This window comes from Penicillium angulare, assembly GCF_028827245.1.
Source record: "Penicillium angulare strain IBT 27051 chromosome Unknown utg000001l_segment0_segment0, whole genome shotgun sequence".
Lineage (NCBI taxonomy): Eukaryota > Fungi > Ascomycota > Eurotiomycetes > Eurotiales > Aspergillaceae > Penicillium > Penicillium angulare.
In genome coordinates, this window is record NW_026623160.1 from 2835415 (window position 1) to 2851590 (window position 16176).

The following is a 16176-nucleotide window of genomic DNA, read 5'->3' on the forward strand; positions in this document are numbered from 1 at the left end:
ATCCGTCTCACTCCAGCTATTTTCCATGGCTCTCAAAGTCCTTATCTGTGGTGGGGGGTGTGCGGGACCAGCTTTGGGCTTCTGGCTTGCTCAAGCTGGGCACCAAGTTACAATTGTCGAACGCTTTCCTGTTTTAAGAGCCACTGGTGCTCAAATTGATCTGCGCAGCCAGGGAATTGAAGTCGCCAAAAGAATGGGCCTCCTAGATACCATACGAAGCAAACTTGTTGATGAAGACGGTGTGGCCATCGTTGATTCCCGGGGAAAGGTACATGCTACTTTCATGGCCAACAGGACAGGCAAAGGAGCGCAATCCTTGACATCGGAATATGAGATCATGCGTGGGGATTTAATTCGCGTTCTCTACAATGCTACGAAGGATAACGTCAAATACATATTCGGCAAATCAGTCGAGTATTTCGAACAAGACGAGAAACGAGTATTCGTGAATTTCTCCGATGGCTCGTCAGATATCTATGATATCCTCGTTGGCGCAGACGGACAAGGGTCTCGTATTCGCAAAGCTATTCTATCTCCAGACTCCCCAAATCCATGCTTCAGTTTAGGTGCGCATATGGCCTACTGGTTCATTCCACGAGAGGACCAAGACAGCAACATCCGTAGAACCTATGGATGCTCGGGAGGCCGAATGATTATGCGTCGGACCCACAACTCGAAAGAAACTCAAGTATACTTTACACTCCGAGATTCTAATCCGGAATTAGCAAGCATCCACAGAGCGTCTGTTGAACAACAGAAGGAGTTCTGGGCCCAGCGATATCGGGATGCTGGATGGGAGACTGAGCGGTTCTTGAAAGGAATGAAGACAACCAATAATTGGTACTGCCAGGAAGTCATTCAAGTTCGCACCGACACGTGGTCCAAGGGTCGCGTAGTCCTGCTCGGAGACGCAGCATACTGCGCCTCGCCTTTAAGCGGGATGGGAACCACGGGAGCTCTTGTCGGGGCCTATATTCTAGCAGGCGAGATCTGCCGAAACCCAAATGATCTTGCATTGGCATTTTCCAATTACGACACAACTCTACGGCCATTTGTTGACGAGTTTCAAAAGATCAATACTCGCCTTATCCGGTTGGCGATGCCTGAATCTGAATGGGGCGTTGCTCTTATACGCTTCATGGCCTGGCTGGCCTGCTTGTTCCATATTCCGCAGCTTCTGGCGCGATTTAACAGCGAGAACAAGGGAGGGTTGCTCGTTCCAGATTACCCGGAGCTTCGGTAGAGCTAGGGGATGAATGGATCAATTGGCGGTGTACAGTTCAGGTTGTTGTTACCATAGACTGTTTTGTTAGATTGAGACGAACAGTCCTATAGAAATCATGTTAGTTCTGGAACTAGTGGAATTAGGGGAAATCACTATTCTATTTTGAAAATGTTATTTGATCAAAGTAAAAGTAAAGCAAAATCCGGAGTACGAGAACGCCCATATACTTATGCCAGCCCGCGAGGAGATAAGCAGCCCTGGAGAGATGCGAGTCCCACCCGAACCGAGATGGACCCACTTCCAAGGTAATTCCCGTGACTCCAGCCTCGCAAGCCTCGCCGATAGCTGACTCATGCTTAGTTTCGGCTAGCCATCACGTGAGATAGGGCTTTCTCTTCCCACAAACCCTCATACTGGACTCCACTTGCAAGTCCGCACATCAACCTCCAACACCCAACCACCAACCGACAACCACCTACAACACCTTCGTCCCAGCAGCCACGATGTCGGACGCTACTGTTGGCCAGACGAAGCAGTTCGGAAAGGGTCAGCGGACTGTGCCGCACCCAGCCCAGAAGGCTCAGAAGTGGTACCCCGTGGATGATGAGTCGCAGCCCAAGAAGGTCCGTATTCCCTGGGACAATGATATACATCGAAGCAATCGAAACCGACATCGAGGAAGAAATGGGAATTGGATTACCGGCAGGAATGAATGCGATAAAGCGGCACCGAGCCGACTTGGTCAGCCATCAATTCATCCAGCGTTTAAACATAAGAGATGCGTTTGTCGATTAGACTTGGGTGGCAACCAGTTGCTATACTCATTCAACTGGGTCTTTTCAAGACTCGCACCGCGCAAGAATCACCACCACCCTTTTCGCATTCATTCCGCCAAAAACAATTCAACCCACAAATCTTCGATGCGGCTTCATTGCGGGTCATGCTCGTTTGGGAATTCAAGTTTCTAACATGTTTCTGTGCATATAGGTTCGCAAGACTCTGCGCCCCGCTAAGGTCCGCGAGAGCCTCCAGCCCGGTACCGTCCTGATTCTCCTCGCTGGCCGCTTCCGTGGCAAGCGTGTCATCCTCCTCAAGCACCTCGAGCAGGGTGTTCTCCTCGTTACCGGCCCCTTCAAGATCAACGGTGTCCCCATCCGCCGTGTTAACGCCCGCTACGTTATCGCCACCTCCAAGCGCGTTGACGTTTCCTCCGTTGACCAGAAGACCCTCGAGAAGATCTCCGCCTCCGACTACTTCACCAAGGAGAAGAAGGCTGAGAAGAAGACCGAGGAGGCTTTCTTCAAACAGGGCGAGAAGCCCGAGGTGCGTACCACTCGTGAATTCACTGGATGGATCCATCAGTGAATCATATGTCATAATTCTCGATTCATGTACTAATGTGTGATTTATTTATTTTACAGAAGAAGAAGGTTGCCAGCGCCCGTGCTACCGACCAGAAGGCCGTTGACCAGTCCATCCTCGGCAGCATCAAGAAGGAGGACTTCCTCGGCAGCTACCTTGCCACCACCTTCAGCCTGCGCAACGGTGACAAGCCCCACGAGATGAAGTGGTAAAAAGGTGCGAAGCGGCGGCCGCGGGTTCGGTAGATAGTTGGGAGGACTCATCTTTCAACGAGGGGCGGCTTGATTGCAAATCGGCATCCTTCCGCGTTCAAGGAGGGAGCGGTTCATGACTCATGTAACTCCATACGGAGTCCGTTTTTTACATGCTTATTTAGGATTCTGCGGTTAATTCGGATATCCGGCTGTTGTCTCAATGTTTCAAGATACCTATTTTCCCCCTCCGTGCGCGCGGCCGGTTCAGCATGACCTCCTTTTCCCTCCTCGGGAAGGGAGGGAACGGCCGTGATGTGAAGACTTCAAACAAAAAAAAGATTAAAAAATACCTCGCTCCAGCAGCCCTGCTGGATTCTCTTTCATGTTCAGTACGACATACACTTCCAATTTCCAGGTTCAGGCGGCAATCCAAAAAGAATTGGGTCATCATTTATCACTATCTATCTTGCTCAAACAGTAGTATCTTAAAAGTAAATAACTTCTACCGAACTTGAATCTTCTAAAGCCCATTGCATCTATCGATATCGTGATCTGCATTATACCTATGGATTTGAGAGGTTCCAGAGGTCCATTGTGCGCCAACGACGTAATCAATCTAACTCAAGGCTCTGGGGTGGATTCTCGATTGTGGGAAAGACAGATGATCTCCACAATTTTCCAGCCTGCAGTTTGGAGCCGAGAATCTACATCCATAGCGCTCTACCTAATTTCAACTTTCAAATGTGTATGTACTAGTATTCGCAGATCTATGGTCCAACCAGCTGGAAAGTATAACTAACGTAAACGCTTAAATTGTTTATAAACCTTGCAAATTGTATATGCATACTGAAATGACTTGAACCTTGCATTCAACATTGAATCGTCAAAAACAATACTTTACCTTCGTCAACCATCCCCTCGACCACCATTAAAACCTTCATCATCTTCATCTTCATCTTCATCTTCTTCAATAACAGCACTTTCCCCCATACGAATATCATAGTCAGAAGTACTATCATCGTCATCGTCATCGTCATATTCGACGAGATACCCCCAAACTTCTATCACGAGATATGGCCATCCCCATGCTCCGTCCGCAAGTACGGGCCAGACAAACACTCCAGAAAAGAAAACCACAAGATAGTAACCTAGGCATCAACAAACATTAATGCTTTACTAAAAAAGATATAAATACATCAAATTCAAAACTTTGGAAGCATTTCAAATTTCAAATTTCAAAAAATACGTTTACTTACCCTCATTAGAATTTCTACCTGGCCGTGTAGTATTCATACTAGATCGCCGTGTAGTACTACTGTTAGTACTTCGCCGTGAAGAAGAACCCGTATTCCTCCGCAAAGTATTCGCACGAATCAACTGCTTCGAAGCCTCCAACTGCTTCCTAACCTGTTTTTCAATCTCTGCCTCATCCATTTCCGCCATAAGATCCTCCTCAATATCAGATTCTCCAATAGTTGTACTAAATACCCAATCCAAAATACCCCAAGGTCCAAAATTGCCTTCTCCCTTGGAGATGAGATGATAATCCATCCGACGAGCAATGCCCCCAAGAAGAAACTTGGTTGGCATAATGGTATAACCAGAATACGCGAAAGATTCCTCAACAGATATAATTGCCAGATAAAGCACATATGTAAGCATGTGGTAGCGCAGCAGCATGGCTGGTAGGTAGGTGGGGATAAATCGACCGATTATATATACGAGCGGGTGGTCGTAGTGCGCTGTAAGAGGGAATGGGACCTCAAGGCTGTGGTACCAGTCATTATGGCATTTGGCGAGGTACTTGGTGAAGACTGATCTAGAGTTGTGGAGGATATGGCGGTGCAAGCCGTAGGTTATACTCTTAAATGAGAAAAATTTGTTAGTAAAGTGAAACCGGGGCAATTCATGTTAAAAAAACCATTCTTACCTCTCGTAGAATTAGGCCGATGAGTAGAGACCAGGCCATAGACCATGGCAAGGGAAAAAACACAGAGAACTTCAACGCGCTGCGAACTTTGAGTATCCGGACCAGCAGATGTTCGATACCAGCTTGAAGGGCAGTTCCCATGATCATATTAAAGAGCGACCATGCTGCGACTTTGAGCACCATTGGGCGAACCTTGCCGCGCTTTATGCCACTGGGCAGCCCGGGCAGCCCGGCCTCACCGTGCGCCTTGATATGCACAGCCGCGGACGGCGTGAGGATATCAAATAGAAATGCGAGAGAGGACGGAATTATAAACAGTAGCAATCGCACGACGAATGAGCCGACTAGCTCAACTCGTAAGGGCGAATGCGACAGCACGAGGGTAGACCATGTCATGTAGAAGAAGACAACGTTGAGGGTGGTTGCGTAGGAGGACATAGTGGGCACGAGGAGAATACTGATAAATGGAAGATAGAAGAGGGCGTCCATTTTGTTTAAACTATAGCGGTATTCTCCTGGCAGAGGTTGGATTGCCAGGAACGAAAAATGTGGTTGTAGGTGATGGGATGTCGATCGAGTCCGAAGCTGGTGCGAGATAGCGAGTTATGTACTTGCGATCGAGCTTTCGAGGGACTCAAAGAGTTGATATAGGATGAAAGGATTCCAAAAATAGCATATCCGCATCAAAGGTAATTCTTCCCACCAGAAATTGCAAGAACCTCATCGTGGGAAAGATAAAGAATTGAAAGAAAACTGGGTGGCTGGATCGGCAATACGTCACCACCGCCCGCATTCCACGTGTGGGTGGCAGCATGTTTTGGCACATCTACGCATGCGGGATGTCTCTGGTGGGGATGTAGAAAAAAGAATAACAACAAAGCAAGATAGTCAAAATAGTCAAAAAATGGTTCATTGATTTCATCATTAATAATATAGGGTCCCCCTGCTATATAGGAGCACAAAAGTGCGGACGCCCATCAAGGCCAAATGAAGGAACAGCCAGAAGGGCAACGAAGAGGGTATAATACAAACACCGAGTCGCGGACCGCGGGGAAAATACAACTATTCATCACTAGCTTGTTGAGGAAGACCGTTGGTTTTACCCCAGTTGAATGCCTTGCTGCGAAGATCAGGAATGACTTGAAGGAACACAAGGTTGCTGAGCCAGCTGAGGAAAGTGTCGCCAATAATGTTGTTACGAGGGCTGGGCCCAAGAGCAGTGCCTTTCATCATGTTGCCAACGAACATAGTTGTAATGAGATACTCGCCTCGCTCCAAAGCTGAGATGGCAATCTGGGCGACTTCTTCGGGGGTCTGGGGCTTGTCGGTTTCCTCGAGCATCTTGGTCAACTCTGGCTTGATCTGCTGCTCATTGTCGAAGCCGGGGCTCAGAATACCCATGGGGAAAACTGTGTGAATCTTGACATCTGCAGCTGGAGCTGTGTTGCGGTGTCGCTGAGTATAGGCGCCATTGTACATCTCAATTTCTTGGCTGAGAGTATCGGACAAGGAGCGAATGGCAGCTTTAGCAGGCGAGTAGGGACCATAGCCAGCAATTGGAACAAATGCAAGAGTAGAGCAAGTGAAAATGAGGTGTCGGCGCGAGTTTCGCATTTGGCCACTGGGAGGAATAGGTGCCAGCCAGTTGCGAAGAGTGGCATGAGCCACATTGGCTGCAGTCCAGTAGACGGTGTCCATTTGTTGCCGTTGGGTAGTGATTGGTACATCAACGAAGAAACCAGGGTGGCAGAATCCAGCACAGCACCAGACGATATCGGGAGCAGAGCCATCGTTCCAGGCTGTAACCTCAGCAATCACTCGATCACATTCAGATGCATCGGTGAGATCAGCAGAGATGTAAAGGAATCGCTGCTTGAGCGTGTTCAAGGCCTTGGACTGGAGGATGTGTCAGACTGATGCCAAAGAATAAAAAATGATGACAAGAGAAACAAACCTTGAGTTCCTCTACAGTAGCCTCAAGCTTGGCAACAGTGCGAGCAACCACTACAACATGAGCACCTTTTCCAGCCATTTGGCCTGCGACAGCGCGGCCCATGCCATCAGAACCTCCAGTGATGACCACAGTCTGAACATAGGAGTTAGCAGATGATCTGAGAGAAGGGCTGATCACTTGTACTTACACGACCCTCGACCTCGAACTCGTTCTTTCGATTGAAACCGAACATCTTGGCAATCGTAAAGGCAATGACAGAGCAGATGAGTACTGATATTCCCAGGACTGGTGTCGAAATTTGCGATAAAGGTATAAGAGATAGAGTCTGAGACATAAGGAAGAAGATAAGAAAACAAACGAGAGAAGTTGGGAGGTGAATTCTACGCAATTGCCTTGATGGTTGTGTTTCTTGACAAAAGTTGCGGCAGGAACGACCCAGAGGAGTATGCAGATCGTCAAAAAACACAATTACAATACATTTAACGTGGGGGCCAGTATGTAAAACTGTATTTGCCTTTCCAAATGTGCAAACCATGCAAAATATCCATTTTGGGTCTAGTGTTGCCCGGGCGGTGAGAAAGGTTCCAAAAAATTATTTTATCGCAATCAGGACGACCAGGTGAACAGACCAGCGAACAAGCCAAATTATTGGATCATGGGCAAAAAGAGAAAGGCCGGCGGTCGTCCCGCAGCAAAGAGCGAAGCTCCTGCACGTACCAAGTTCGACATTGAAGAACGGTTTGACGACTCCGAAGATGAATTCCAGGCCGGCCGCGATCACGTTCTGCTAGAGGAAGCCCCCGAGGCGAAGCGGCGACGAAGAGTTGCCGAAGAAGGTATTTTTGGTTATTTTATTATATCAAGCATAGCAGTTAGCTGACACTGTCATACAGAACAGGATTTGCAAGATTCCGAGGAGGAGATCTTAGGCTACGACGACGAGGATTCGGACGAGGATGATCTCGACGCAGAACAGTATGATCAAGATGAGGACGACTCCGACGGTGATATGGGCAAATCGAAGAAGCGCGGCGCAGACTCCGATGAAGAAGAAGAAGAGGGAATTGCGGCCTGGGGTTCGACCAAGAAGGATCTTTACGATGCGGACCAGATCGAGACCGAAGTCGACGCTTTAGAAGAAGAGCAGGAAGCCAAGCGATTACAGCAGAAGCAACTTCAGGCTATGAATGAGGCCGATTTTGGCTTTGACGAGTCTGAATGGGTGGATGCTGGCAAGGATGCAGAGAACGAGGCAGAGGATGCTGGTGTTGTCACCGAAGTACTTCCACAACTGGAGATTACAGAGGATATGAGCGCCGGAGAAAAGTCAAAAATCCTGCAATCAAGGTATCCCGAATTTCAGCCTTTGGCCAAGGATTTCGTCGCTCTACAAGAAACCTACAAGAACCTGGAGAAGCAGGCGGCCGAGGCCTCAAAACCAGTAGCCGACGCCGAAGATCCTCAACCTGCACCTGTCGCTACTGTGAAACTTCGCGCCCTGTCAACATACCTGGGCACCATCAACATGTACTTTATGCTTCTCGCTTCGTCCTCCGATGGTACAAAGGGCAATACCCCAATGTCCCCTGCGGAACTCCGACAACATCCTGTTATGGGCTCTTTGGTCAAATTCCGAAAACTATGGGAGAAGGTCAAGGATCTCCAATCTCCAGAAGTCATTCAAGTGACACAGAAGTCTCCAGGCAAGATTGAATCAATCAAGGTCGAGAAACAACCTACCCAGACCAAGGAGAATAAGGTGAAGGGGAAGAAGAACCTGAGCAAGGCTGAGCGTGCGGCTGCTGAGGCCGAGGCCGTTCGCGCAGAACGACTTCGCGCAGCAGAGGCCAGCTTGGCTGATCTGGACGAATTGGCCACAGAGCCTACCCGGAAGCGCAAGTCTCAAAAGGCCCAAGCCTCTGCCAATGACGACGATTCCGACTTTGGTGACGAGAATGCTCTCACTGCTCGCGAAATCGAGGAGAAACAGAAGCAGAAGCGTTCTCTCCGATTCTACACATCTCAACTGGCCCAGAAGGCCAACAAGCGTAATACAGCGGGCCGTGATGCTGGTGGTGATGCCGATATTCCACACCGCGAGCGCTTGAAGGACCGACAGGCTCGCCTGAACGCCGAGGCTGAGAGACGTGGTCGCCAAGGACCTGATATCGGACAAGAGTTGGGCGGTGACAGTGACGAGGAAGATCACCGCGTCAGGAAGGAGCTGCGCAAATCTGGCAATGGTTCTGGCGATGACGATGACGAATATTACGATATGCTTGCTGCGCGGGGCAAAGCGCGCAAGGATGATAAGAAGGCTCGCGCTGAAGCCCACGCTGAAGCAGCTCGCCAAGGTGGTCATGTCGAGGTACAAGAGCAAGTTGGACCAGATGGCAAGCGTGCTATCACATACCAGATCGAGAAGAACAAGGGTCTTGCAGCGAAGCGGAACAAGCTTGCTCGCAACCCCCGTGTCAAGAAGCGCAAGAAGTATGACGAGAAGAAGAAGAAGCTTGGCAGTATTCGCCAGGTCTATAAGGGTGGCGAGAGCCGTGGTGGATATGGTGGTGAGCTTACAGGTATCAAAAAGAACCTGGTCAAGAGTGTCAAGCTCTGATCGGAATGGCTCTCAAAATTCATGGATACATGGATATGTGTTGTCTTTTTTTTCTACGGGCGTCTACTGTGGTTCATGGCAGATACAGGATTTGATGTGTATATACAAACTCAATTTCATCTTTTCACGCTAGACACTGTAAGTCTCCTGGAGTATCCTAAAAGCAATAAGGAAATATAGGTAGTATAGGTAGTAGGGGCCTCTGTGCTCGTAATATCATGTCTCTTCACACAAAATCAAAACTTTATACTTGGCCTGAAACTCGAAGCTGGCTTCCTCATCTCGCAAACTGGCATGTGGAAATTCTCATCTCTTAACTCGCACAGGGAAGAGTGGTAGTCCCTCACCAAACTGCGAACGACCAGGAATTTCCACAATTTGAGACTTGGTCTTCTTTCGAGAGGCACTCTTACTATTGGACGCCTTCGTGGAATTCGAGCTATAGACTGGTTAGTAAAAGCATTTCGTACCTCCCGGCATAAACAAAAAAAGCAAAAATGGAATCAAATCACCTGGTCGGAGATAACGGTACCCCAATATTCTTATCACTCTTCTTCCCAAGATCCTGAGACCGTTGTTGGTGCCGCTTGGGCATCATGCTTTCAGAAACACGACGAAACCTATCTGAGAATCTGTTATCCGAGCTATGTCGCTCGAGACTTCCCCGTGAACTCTCCGTTACACTTGCTTGTCTCTCGACGGGGCTTTCCGCCTGAGGCATCTCATAGTCCAAATCTGATATTGGAATTGGTGCTGCATCCGAGTCTCGTCGAAAGTACGGTGGAAGGGTTTCGATACCTGCTTCGCTCGAAGACATCTCAGAGGAAAGCTGGGATGCTTGATGGAGATGAGCAGGGCGTAGAGACGAGTCGTGCATTTGTGATTCGTTGTTTTGAGACTGTACGAGAGATTCTGGCTCCATAGCAGAGCGATGGAGAGGATGAACGTTGCTAATTAGGTTTAAGGCGCTGGGTGGGCGTGAAGCATTGTTTGGCATCTGTTTATACCCTTCGTCGGCCACTTCAGAGCTTCCCATGTTGCTTTGCATTTGTATCTGGTTGTCGTTGGCTTGTTTAGAAGCCAGAATCGACTGTTTTGGTTGTTGTTGCTGCTGTTGAGAAAGTATGCCCCGTGGGAACATCTCTGTCAATGGAGCATTGTCGCCCAATTGACCCTGAGGCGAAGGCAGTGTTAAAGGTGTTGATGGACCAAGCATTGTCGATGTACTTGACAGGTTAATTGTTCCCGGTAGCATAATATCTAACGAGTTCCTAGGTTTCCGGGGCTGTAATGGCGGTATAGTCTTCTCTGTCAATGACGCTGGCGATGTGACTGGCTCCTCTGGTTCTGAGTCATGGAGCAAAGGCGCCAACCAGGTGTGATCTAAAGCGTCTCTTGCCGTGAGGCGATCAGAAGGACTAGACTTGAGAATATCTTTCAGGAATTCAAGTGCGTCCTCACTAGATTGACACTTATTCAAAATCTCCGATGGTAGTACTGATTCGTTCTCATAGTATGCAAGTAGGTCGTACTTTCCAGTGAAAGGAAGTCTCCCTGTAAGCAGGTAGTGGGTGATTATACCCAATGACCAGATATCAACCTCCGGGTCGAAGTCTGAGCTTTTACTCTGCTCGTCTAAATCTATTTCCCACGTTGCCTTGTATGACTCGGGGGCCGTAAATGCGGGCGCACTGTTGAAAGTTTGTAGTCCCGTCAAGCCCTGTAGAACTCTTTTGTTGAGCCCGAAATCACCGATCTTAATCCACCATTCTGGATTATTAGAGAGAACAAAAATGTTCTTTCAATCGTTAGAACCAAAGATCATAGAACTCGGGAGGGGCGTGTACCTGTGGTTTTAAATCGCGATGTGCAAATCCATTACTGTGCATGAGATCTAAACCTTCAAGCAGCTGAAGAGTCATATGCTGCGTTTCCCCCTCTGGAAAAGCTTCAACAATGTATTGCTGGAGGTTTCCAAGTGGGAAATATTCCATACATATAAAAACCGATTCTTCGTTCTCAAACCATCCGGGCGACTTGACAAAGCATCCATCAAACTATATTCTGTTAACAAAGACTGAAACCCCCCATGGTAACCCAAAGCTTGCGCCGTACTTTCTGCTGTGAAAACTTGACTGTAGCTTCAAGTTCCCGATTGTAATCTATTGATTTATCCCCAATCGCAGTCTTGCGAACCTCCTTAACAGCCCGCAATTGACCGTTACCATCGGTTGCGCATTCCTCTTGCCAGGTTGTTCCAAAAGTTCCAATGCCGAGATATCTCTTTTTTCTCCATATTTCTTCTCGCTCTCGGCGCCTAGACCGTCGACCCACTACCGAAGACGACTCGAGGAAGGTGTGTGTCGTGAATTCCGAATCGAGCTTGGTTGACAGCTTGGCGTCTTGGACGAGATCAGAGAGTTGCGACATGTGGGGTGCAGAGAAGCTCCCAGATGGGAAGTTAGGGACGAATTCTAGGATTCTTAGTTACAGAGAAGGTACCTAGGTAAGGCAATGGTAATAGTAAACAGATATTTGATGTTGGGTCACGGGCTATCAAAGCATTTGAAGGAAGTTGCATGAAAGAAAGAGTGCGTGGCAGCCAGCCAGCAGCCTCATCCGCAGCCGCATCTTCGTCGTGGTGGCGCATCGTATTATTGCCTATGAATGTGTCTGACTGGGCTAGAACCGGGGTAAATTCGTCAATTGGGGCCCCCGCAACGCGGGTGTGGGAGTCCCGACTGGAGGAAAACGGTATAGTATTTAACTGTTAGTAGTATAGATCGGCATTGTAATATGGCCTAACGGGGGGGTAATAAAGAACGAACGGGGCGCACAAAGCAGAAATACAATCAAGGCAGTTTATTAGACAGGTTAGGCTGATACTAGTCCAGTATTAATCTGTAAAGTTGAGTAGCTCTTCTAGAATTGTTTTTGCATCCCGCTGGGGCCCCTCGCCCTTTGTGAGGTCTATCTCGAGGAATTTTCTTGCGAGGGAATCCTATATTTGAGTCAGTGACTATGTGCAGATGAAATGATAAACCCGCACGATCATGCATACTGCGTTTTGGAGCGCTTCCATTTCTTCAGGGGTTATAGCGGTACATGCGGCGATGAGGTTCTCCCCTCGGGCCGCAAGTGTGGCGATCTCATTGGCACGGGAGACAATGGATGTTTCGATGCCATTTATTGCTGCGCAGCTATTGCTTCTCGGTTAACATCTGTTCAGATACCATGATACAGGCCAAAGCCCGATATGAAAGTCATACACTGCCCCGAAACTCTTGTTACTGCGCCCCTTTCGAAAGCTATTGCGGAGTGATGAGTTAGGACTTTGATGTATTATGCCCGAGCCAGAGTAAATCACTTGTAAAGGTACGTCACTTGATCCTCGAAATTTTGAGACTCTTCGCAAACTTTGACTTCCATGTGTCCCAGCTGCAGCCTTGGGCGCAGGGCAAGAAAATCATTTTCGAATATTTCATGGAAATGCGTGGCAGCAAGGACTTTCGGGGAGTCTTCGAGACTCAGCAAATGTTCGAATATTCCACAAGCAAGACCAATACCATCTGCAGTGATCAGTTGAAGCAAGGAAATAACAGTTTAAACCATGACAAACCGCTCTCATTTGTCCCTTTGCCAAACTCGTCAATGAGTACCAAGCTTCTCCCAGTGACTTGCTTAAGGCAAAGAGAAATTTGTTGCAAGTCGCTCATGAAGGTGCTTTGAAACTGAAGAATAGATCAATAAAATGTATTTGAGTCGAGGAGACCTCGGGAAAATATAACTATTTTACCTTCGATACGCTCTCTTGAGTATTTATCTTCGTTAAGATCTTGTCCGTGATACCGAGCTCTGCGCTCTCTGCAGGAACGAAACTATTTTTTTTCTGGGTCAATTTCATACGCTCTCTGTAGATCAAATCCAACATACCTGCCAATCTGGGCGAGATAAACTATGAGTGCAACCTAGTATTGACTTAGCCAAAGCGGACCCAGATTGACGACAGCCCTCCCACCTGTTTCATATAGACACTTTTTCCCGAGTAGTTGGGCCCAGTCAAAATGAGCATACTGGGTGATTCATCCGATAGATTTGCTGTGTCTGAATCTTGAATTCCACCCACGAGCAAAGTATCGTTTGGAACATATGAAGACACGGTCAACTCTTGTAGCAGATGCCTAGATTATATTAGAATTGAAGAGAGTGAATAACACGACAGACGGTGTGTTGTTTACCGGCCATCCTTAATCTTGATAAGATTATCAGGTATCATCCTTGGTCGGATCAGCTTATGGAAGCTAGCAGCGTGTGCAAGAGCGAGGTGACTGTAATGGTATTAGTTTACATGTGGACCACTCAGAGACTGGCATGATGCATACCAATCAATCTCTCCACAGATATCAGAAGCCTCGATCAACACATGCTCGTATTGAAGCATTTTTTGCGCCAAATCGTACACCATCTCAATTTCTCGCTCTGTAATATTATTGTTAAAAGGAGATGTGATGCCATTTCTTTTTTATAAAGGCTTACCGCAGATGAGCCCGTAAATGTCTCCGAGCTTTTCATCCAACTCCCTCATCCGAAAATCCTTGAAGTAAGCCCGGGTTTCAGTAATAAACACCAGTTCCCAATCACCATGAACACCACAATATGCAGATTCGCCCCTGTCATTGAGTGGAATGGCAATGTTAAACCCCAGCTGAGGGAAGTAAATGACGTTCACATCGATTCCTAGGTCTTCTGGAATGGCCTCTGCAATCTCAATGGCTACGTGTTTGAGGAGACTGTCCAGACCATCATACCGATCTTTCATGCGGTCCAGATCCCGATCAAGGCCTTGTTTGACCACGGTTCTTCCCTGTTCTTCAGAATTGTCAATGTCAACCTGAAAAGATCAGTCAGTTTAAGTTTTTAGCGCTCCCATTGGTCGACTAACGATCTCTTGGATCATTCTTCCGACTCTATGCAGTTGTGCAGCTTCAAATACTCGGAAGGCCTACTATTGTTAGCATCCAACTGGAAAGGTTGACTTTAAACGACTCGAACCTTGGGTCCTAATTGTAGCTGCTCAGCTCCTGATAACTCTTGCATGGCAACATGAATATCTATTGCATAGAACGCAAACTACAGGGTCGGTTAGTATAGTCCATCCTCGGCAACTTGAAGATGTGACATACCGCCAGCAGAGTTTCCCACACAGTGGATTTGAAACCGGTTGTTTTTCCACTTCCTGTGCTGATTCCCTTGTGAAGATTGGTCATTACTGGGCGAAGGTTTTTGATATGCTTCAGTGCCTTCGTCATCTTCTCTAGAGTGGCCATGTTATCTGGTCGAGAGAATATCCCAATCAAATCATGTCTTTCTCGAATGACATCAAGATCGAGGCTTGGCCGGAAAAATAGTTGCTTGAGCTTAGCTCTACCTTGAGGTGTGGATGAAAACCGGCGAAAGAGACCAAAAACCGAAAGACCTTCTTTCTCGGAGGACGATCTCTTCCCTGGGCCTTGATTGAACATGTTGGGATGGAACTCGGATTGTATTATTTGAAGAGACAAAAGGGCATTGGTGTTGATCCACCTATCTCATAGATGATTAGTATCGTATACTATGCCTTTCCATAATTGATTTATGGCCCACATCGTATCCTTTAGACTGAACATCTCCAGAGATCTAACTCGAAAAGCACAGCTATCCACATGTTCCAGACTGGTGCTTATGGCCCTGCGCTTCTGCAAATAGGTGAGAATAGCCCCGACGCATCCAATAGTTACAGGATTTTCGATGTCTATGGCGCTTGATATGTGTAAAAGGCGTCCCTCGTGAAGAGTAAATCCCATATTGTCAGGGTCCACTTCTTCCGGTCCCGTGAGACCGCTGTGAGGCACAAAAAAGCGCAGTCGATCTTCATGAGAAGATGATACATCGAGGGCAATCAATCTTTTCTTTGCGTTTGAGTAGCTGAAATCTTGAGTGGGACAAACATCCTCTTGGTAAGGTAGATATGATGAAGAATCTGTAGGCAAGCGATTAAGTATCCCAAGTCATGGAAGACTTTTAGTGAAGATCTGGGACAAATACCATTTCCTTGCGCAAGGCTTTGCTTTTCGCCTTGAATACTGGTTAAATCCACTCGAGGGGGCGTTAATATCACAGTCGGCTTGATTTGAGTAATCACTTTGAGATGGTCAGTACCTGTTATTCTTCATTCAGAGAAACATATTGGCAATGAGAAATGCATGTACAAGCATCAATTGTTTCCATTCCTCCTGATCGACTATCTCCAAGCAAATAAACCTTCTCGTCTTCTGCTGAGTAGTAAGCGCATCCTACCGTCCCGTAGTCTTTTAGGTCGACGGCGGCGATTACATGACCCAGGTCGTCATCGGGGATACTGTCTGGTTGATCACCTTCGGGGTGTGTTTCTGTTTGAAATGGTGTCCTCAATTGGCGTGCAGTTGAATGTGAGGATCGAGGGGCTGAGGTTTTCTGGGAGTAAGGCGGTTCACTGATTGCCTGGGCGTCAAAGTTCCGCCTCAGCTTTGAGGTTCGTGGGGTGATTGGAGGGGGATTGAATGTTCGCTTTCTCTTCGAGGATGACATTTTTCTTTGCCTCTAATATATGGACGACAAACGTAAATGTAACCCGAAGAAGGAAAGTCGAAGGGGAAGAAAACAAATTAATAGAGCCCAAGTTTGGTTCTGGCCCTGGAGATCACGTTGCTGTGCCTTTCCAGTTGCGAGGACTACTCTAACTAGTAACGCTACCAAAAAGGGACCAAATGCTTCTTTCTTATATGGATGAGAATGAATTATATTTTCAATGATTTGAATTGAAATAGGATACAATAAATAGAGTAACTTTCATAATGTACAAGTCATGAGTGAGGA

At 47.4% G+C, this 16176-nt stretch overlaps 7 protein-coding genes across 7 annotated transcripts; 3 read left to right on the plus strand and 4 right to left on the minus strand.

Annotated features, from left to right (window-relative positions):
- Positions 1-25: 25 nt before the first annotated feature.
- N7478_001006 (FAD/NAD(P)-binding domain-containing protein) lies at positions 26-1243 on the plus strand (the record flags this gene model as incomplete). Its single annotated transcript, XM_056917221.1, has 1 exon — positions 26-1243. The coding sequence occupies one exon, from the start codon at positions 26-28 to the stop codon at positions 1241-1243; it is 1218 nt and encodes a 405-aa protein (XP_056785101.1).
- Positions 1244-1728: 485 nt separating this feature from the next.
- Positions 1729-2799, plus strand: N7478_001007 (60S ribosomal protein eL6; the record flags this gene model as incomplete). Its single annotated transcript, XM_056917222.1, has 3 exons — positions 1729-1848; positions 2213-2548; positions 2647-2799. The coding sequence occupies 3 exons, from the start codon at positions 1729-1731 to the stop codon at positions 2797-2799; spliced, it is 609 nt and encodes a 202-aa protein (XP_056785102.1).
- A 1271-nt stretch (positions 2800-4070) lies between these two features.
- Positions 4071-5200, minus strand: N7478_001008 (sterol desaturase family protein; the record flags this gene model as incomplete). The annotated part of the gene is made up of 3 exons (XM_056917223.1): positions 4071-4075; positions 4125-4644; positions 4712-5200. 3 exons carry the CDS (start codon positions 5198-5200, stop codon positions 4071-4073), a joined length of 1014 nt encoding a protein of 337 aa, XP_056785103.1.
- A 573-nt stretch (positions 5201-5773) lies between these two features.
- Positions 5774-6897, minus strand: ksrA (3-dehydrosphinganine reductase; the record flags this gene model as incomplete). Its single annotated transcript, XM_056917224.1, has 3 exons — positions 5774-6607; positions 6666-6797; positions 6853-6897. 3 exons carry the CDS (start codon positions 6895-6897, stop codon positions 5774-5776), a joined length of 1011 nt encoding a protein of 336 aa, XP_056785104.1.
- A 423-nt stretch (positions 6898-7320) lies between these two features.
- Positions 7321-9282, plus strand: N7478_001010 (something about silencing 10 family protein; the record flags this gene model as incomplete). Its single annotated transcript, XM_056917225.1, has 2 exons — positions 7321-7501; positions 7559-9282. The coding sequence occupies 2 exons, from the start codon at positions 7321-7323 to the stop codon at positions 9280-9282; spliced, it is 1905 nt and encodes a 634-aa protein (XP_056785105.1).
- Positions 9283-9588: 306 nt separating this feature from the next.
- On the minus strand, positions 9589-11712 carry N7478_001011 (serine/threonine-protein kinase; the record flags this gene model as incomplete). Its single annotated transcript, XM_056917226.1, has 4 exons — positions 9589-9721; positions 9795-11080; positions 11130-11339; positions 11398-11712. The coding sequence occupies 4 exons, from the start codon at positions 11710-11712 to the stop codon at positions 9589-9591; spliced, it is 1944 nt and encodes a 647-aa protein (XP_056785106.1).
- A 466-nt stretch (positions 11713-12178) lies between these two features.
- N7478_001012 (MutS family protein MSH5) lies at positions 12179-15888 on the minus strand (the record flags this gene model as incomplete). The annotated part of the gene is made up of 17 exons (XM_056917227.1): positions 12179-12283; positions 12344-12482; positions 12552-12590; positions 12650-12851; positions 12902-13013; positions 13079-13160; positions 13216-13250; positions 13301-13463; positions 13521-13610; positions 13665-13761; positions 13819-14173; positions 14225-14284; positions 14335-14412; positions 14466-14865; positions 14926-15301; positions 15367-15462; positions 15531-15888. 17 exons carry the CDS (start codon positions 15886-15888, stop codon positions 12179-12181), a joined length of 2787 nt encoding a protein of 928 aa, XP_056785107.1.
- Between the last annotated feature and the right edge of the window lie 288 nt (positions 15889-16176).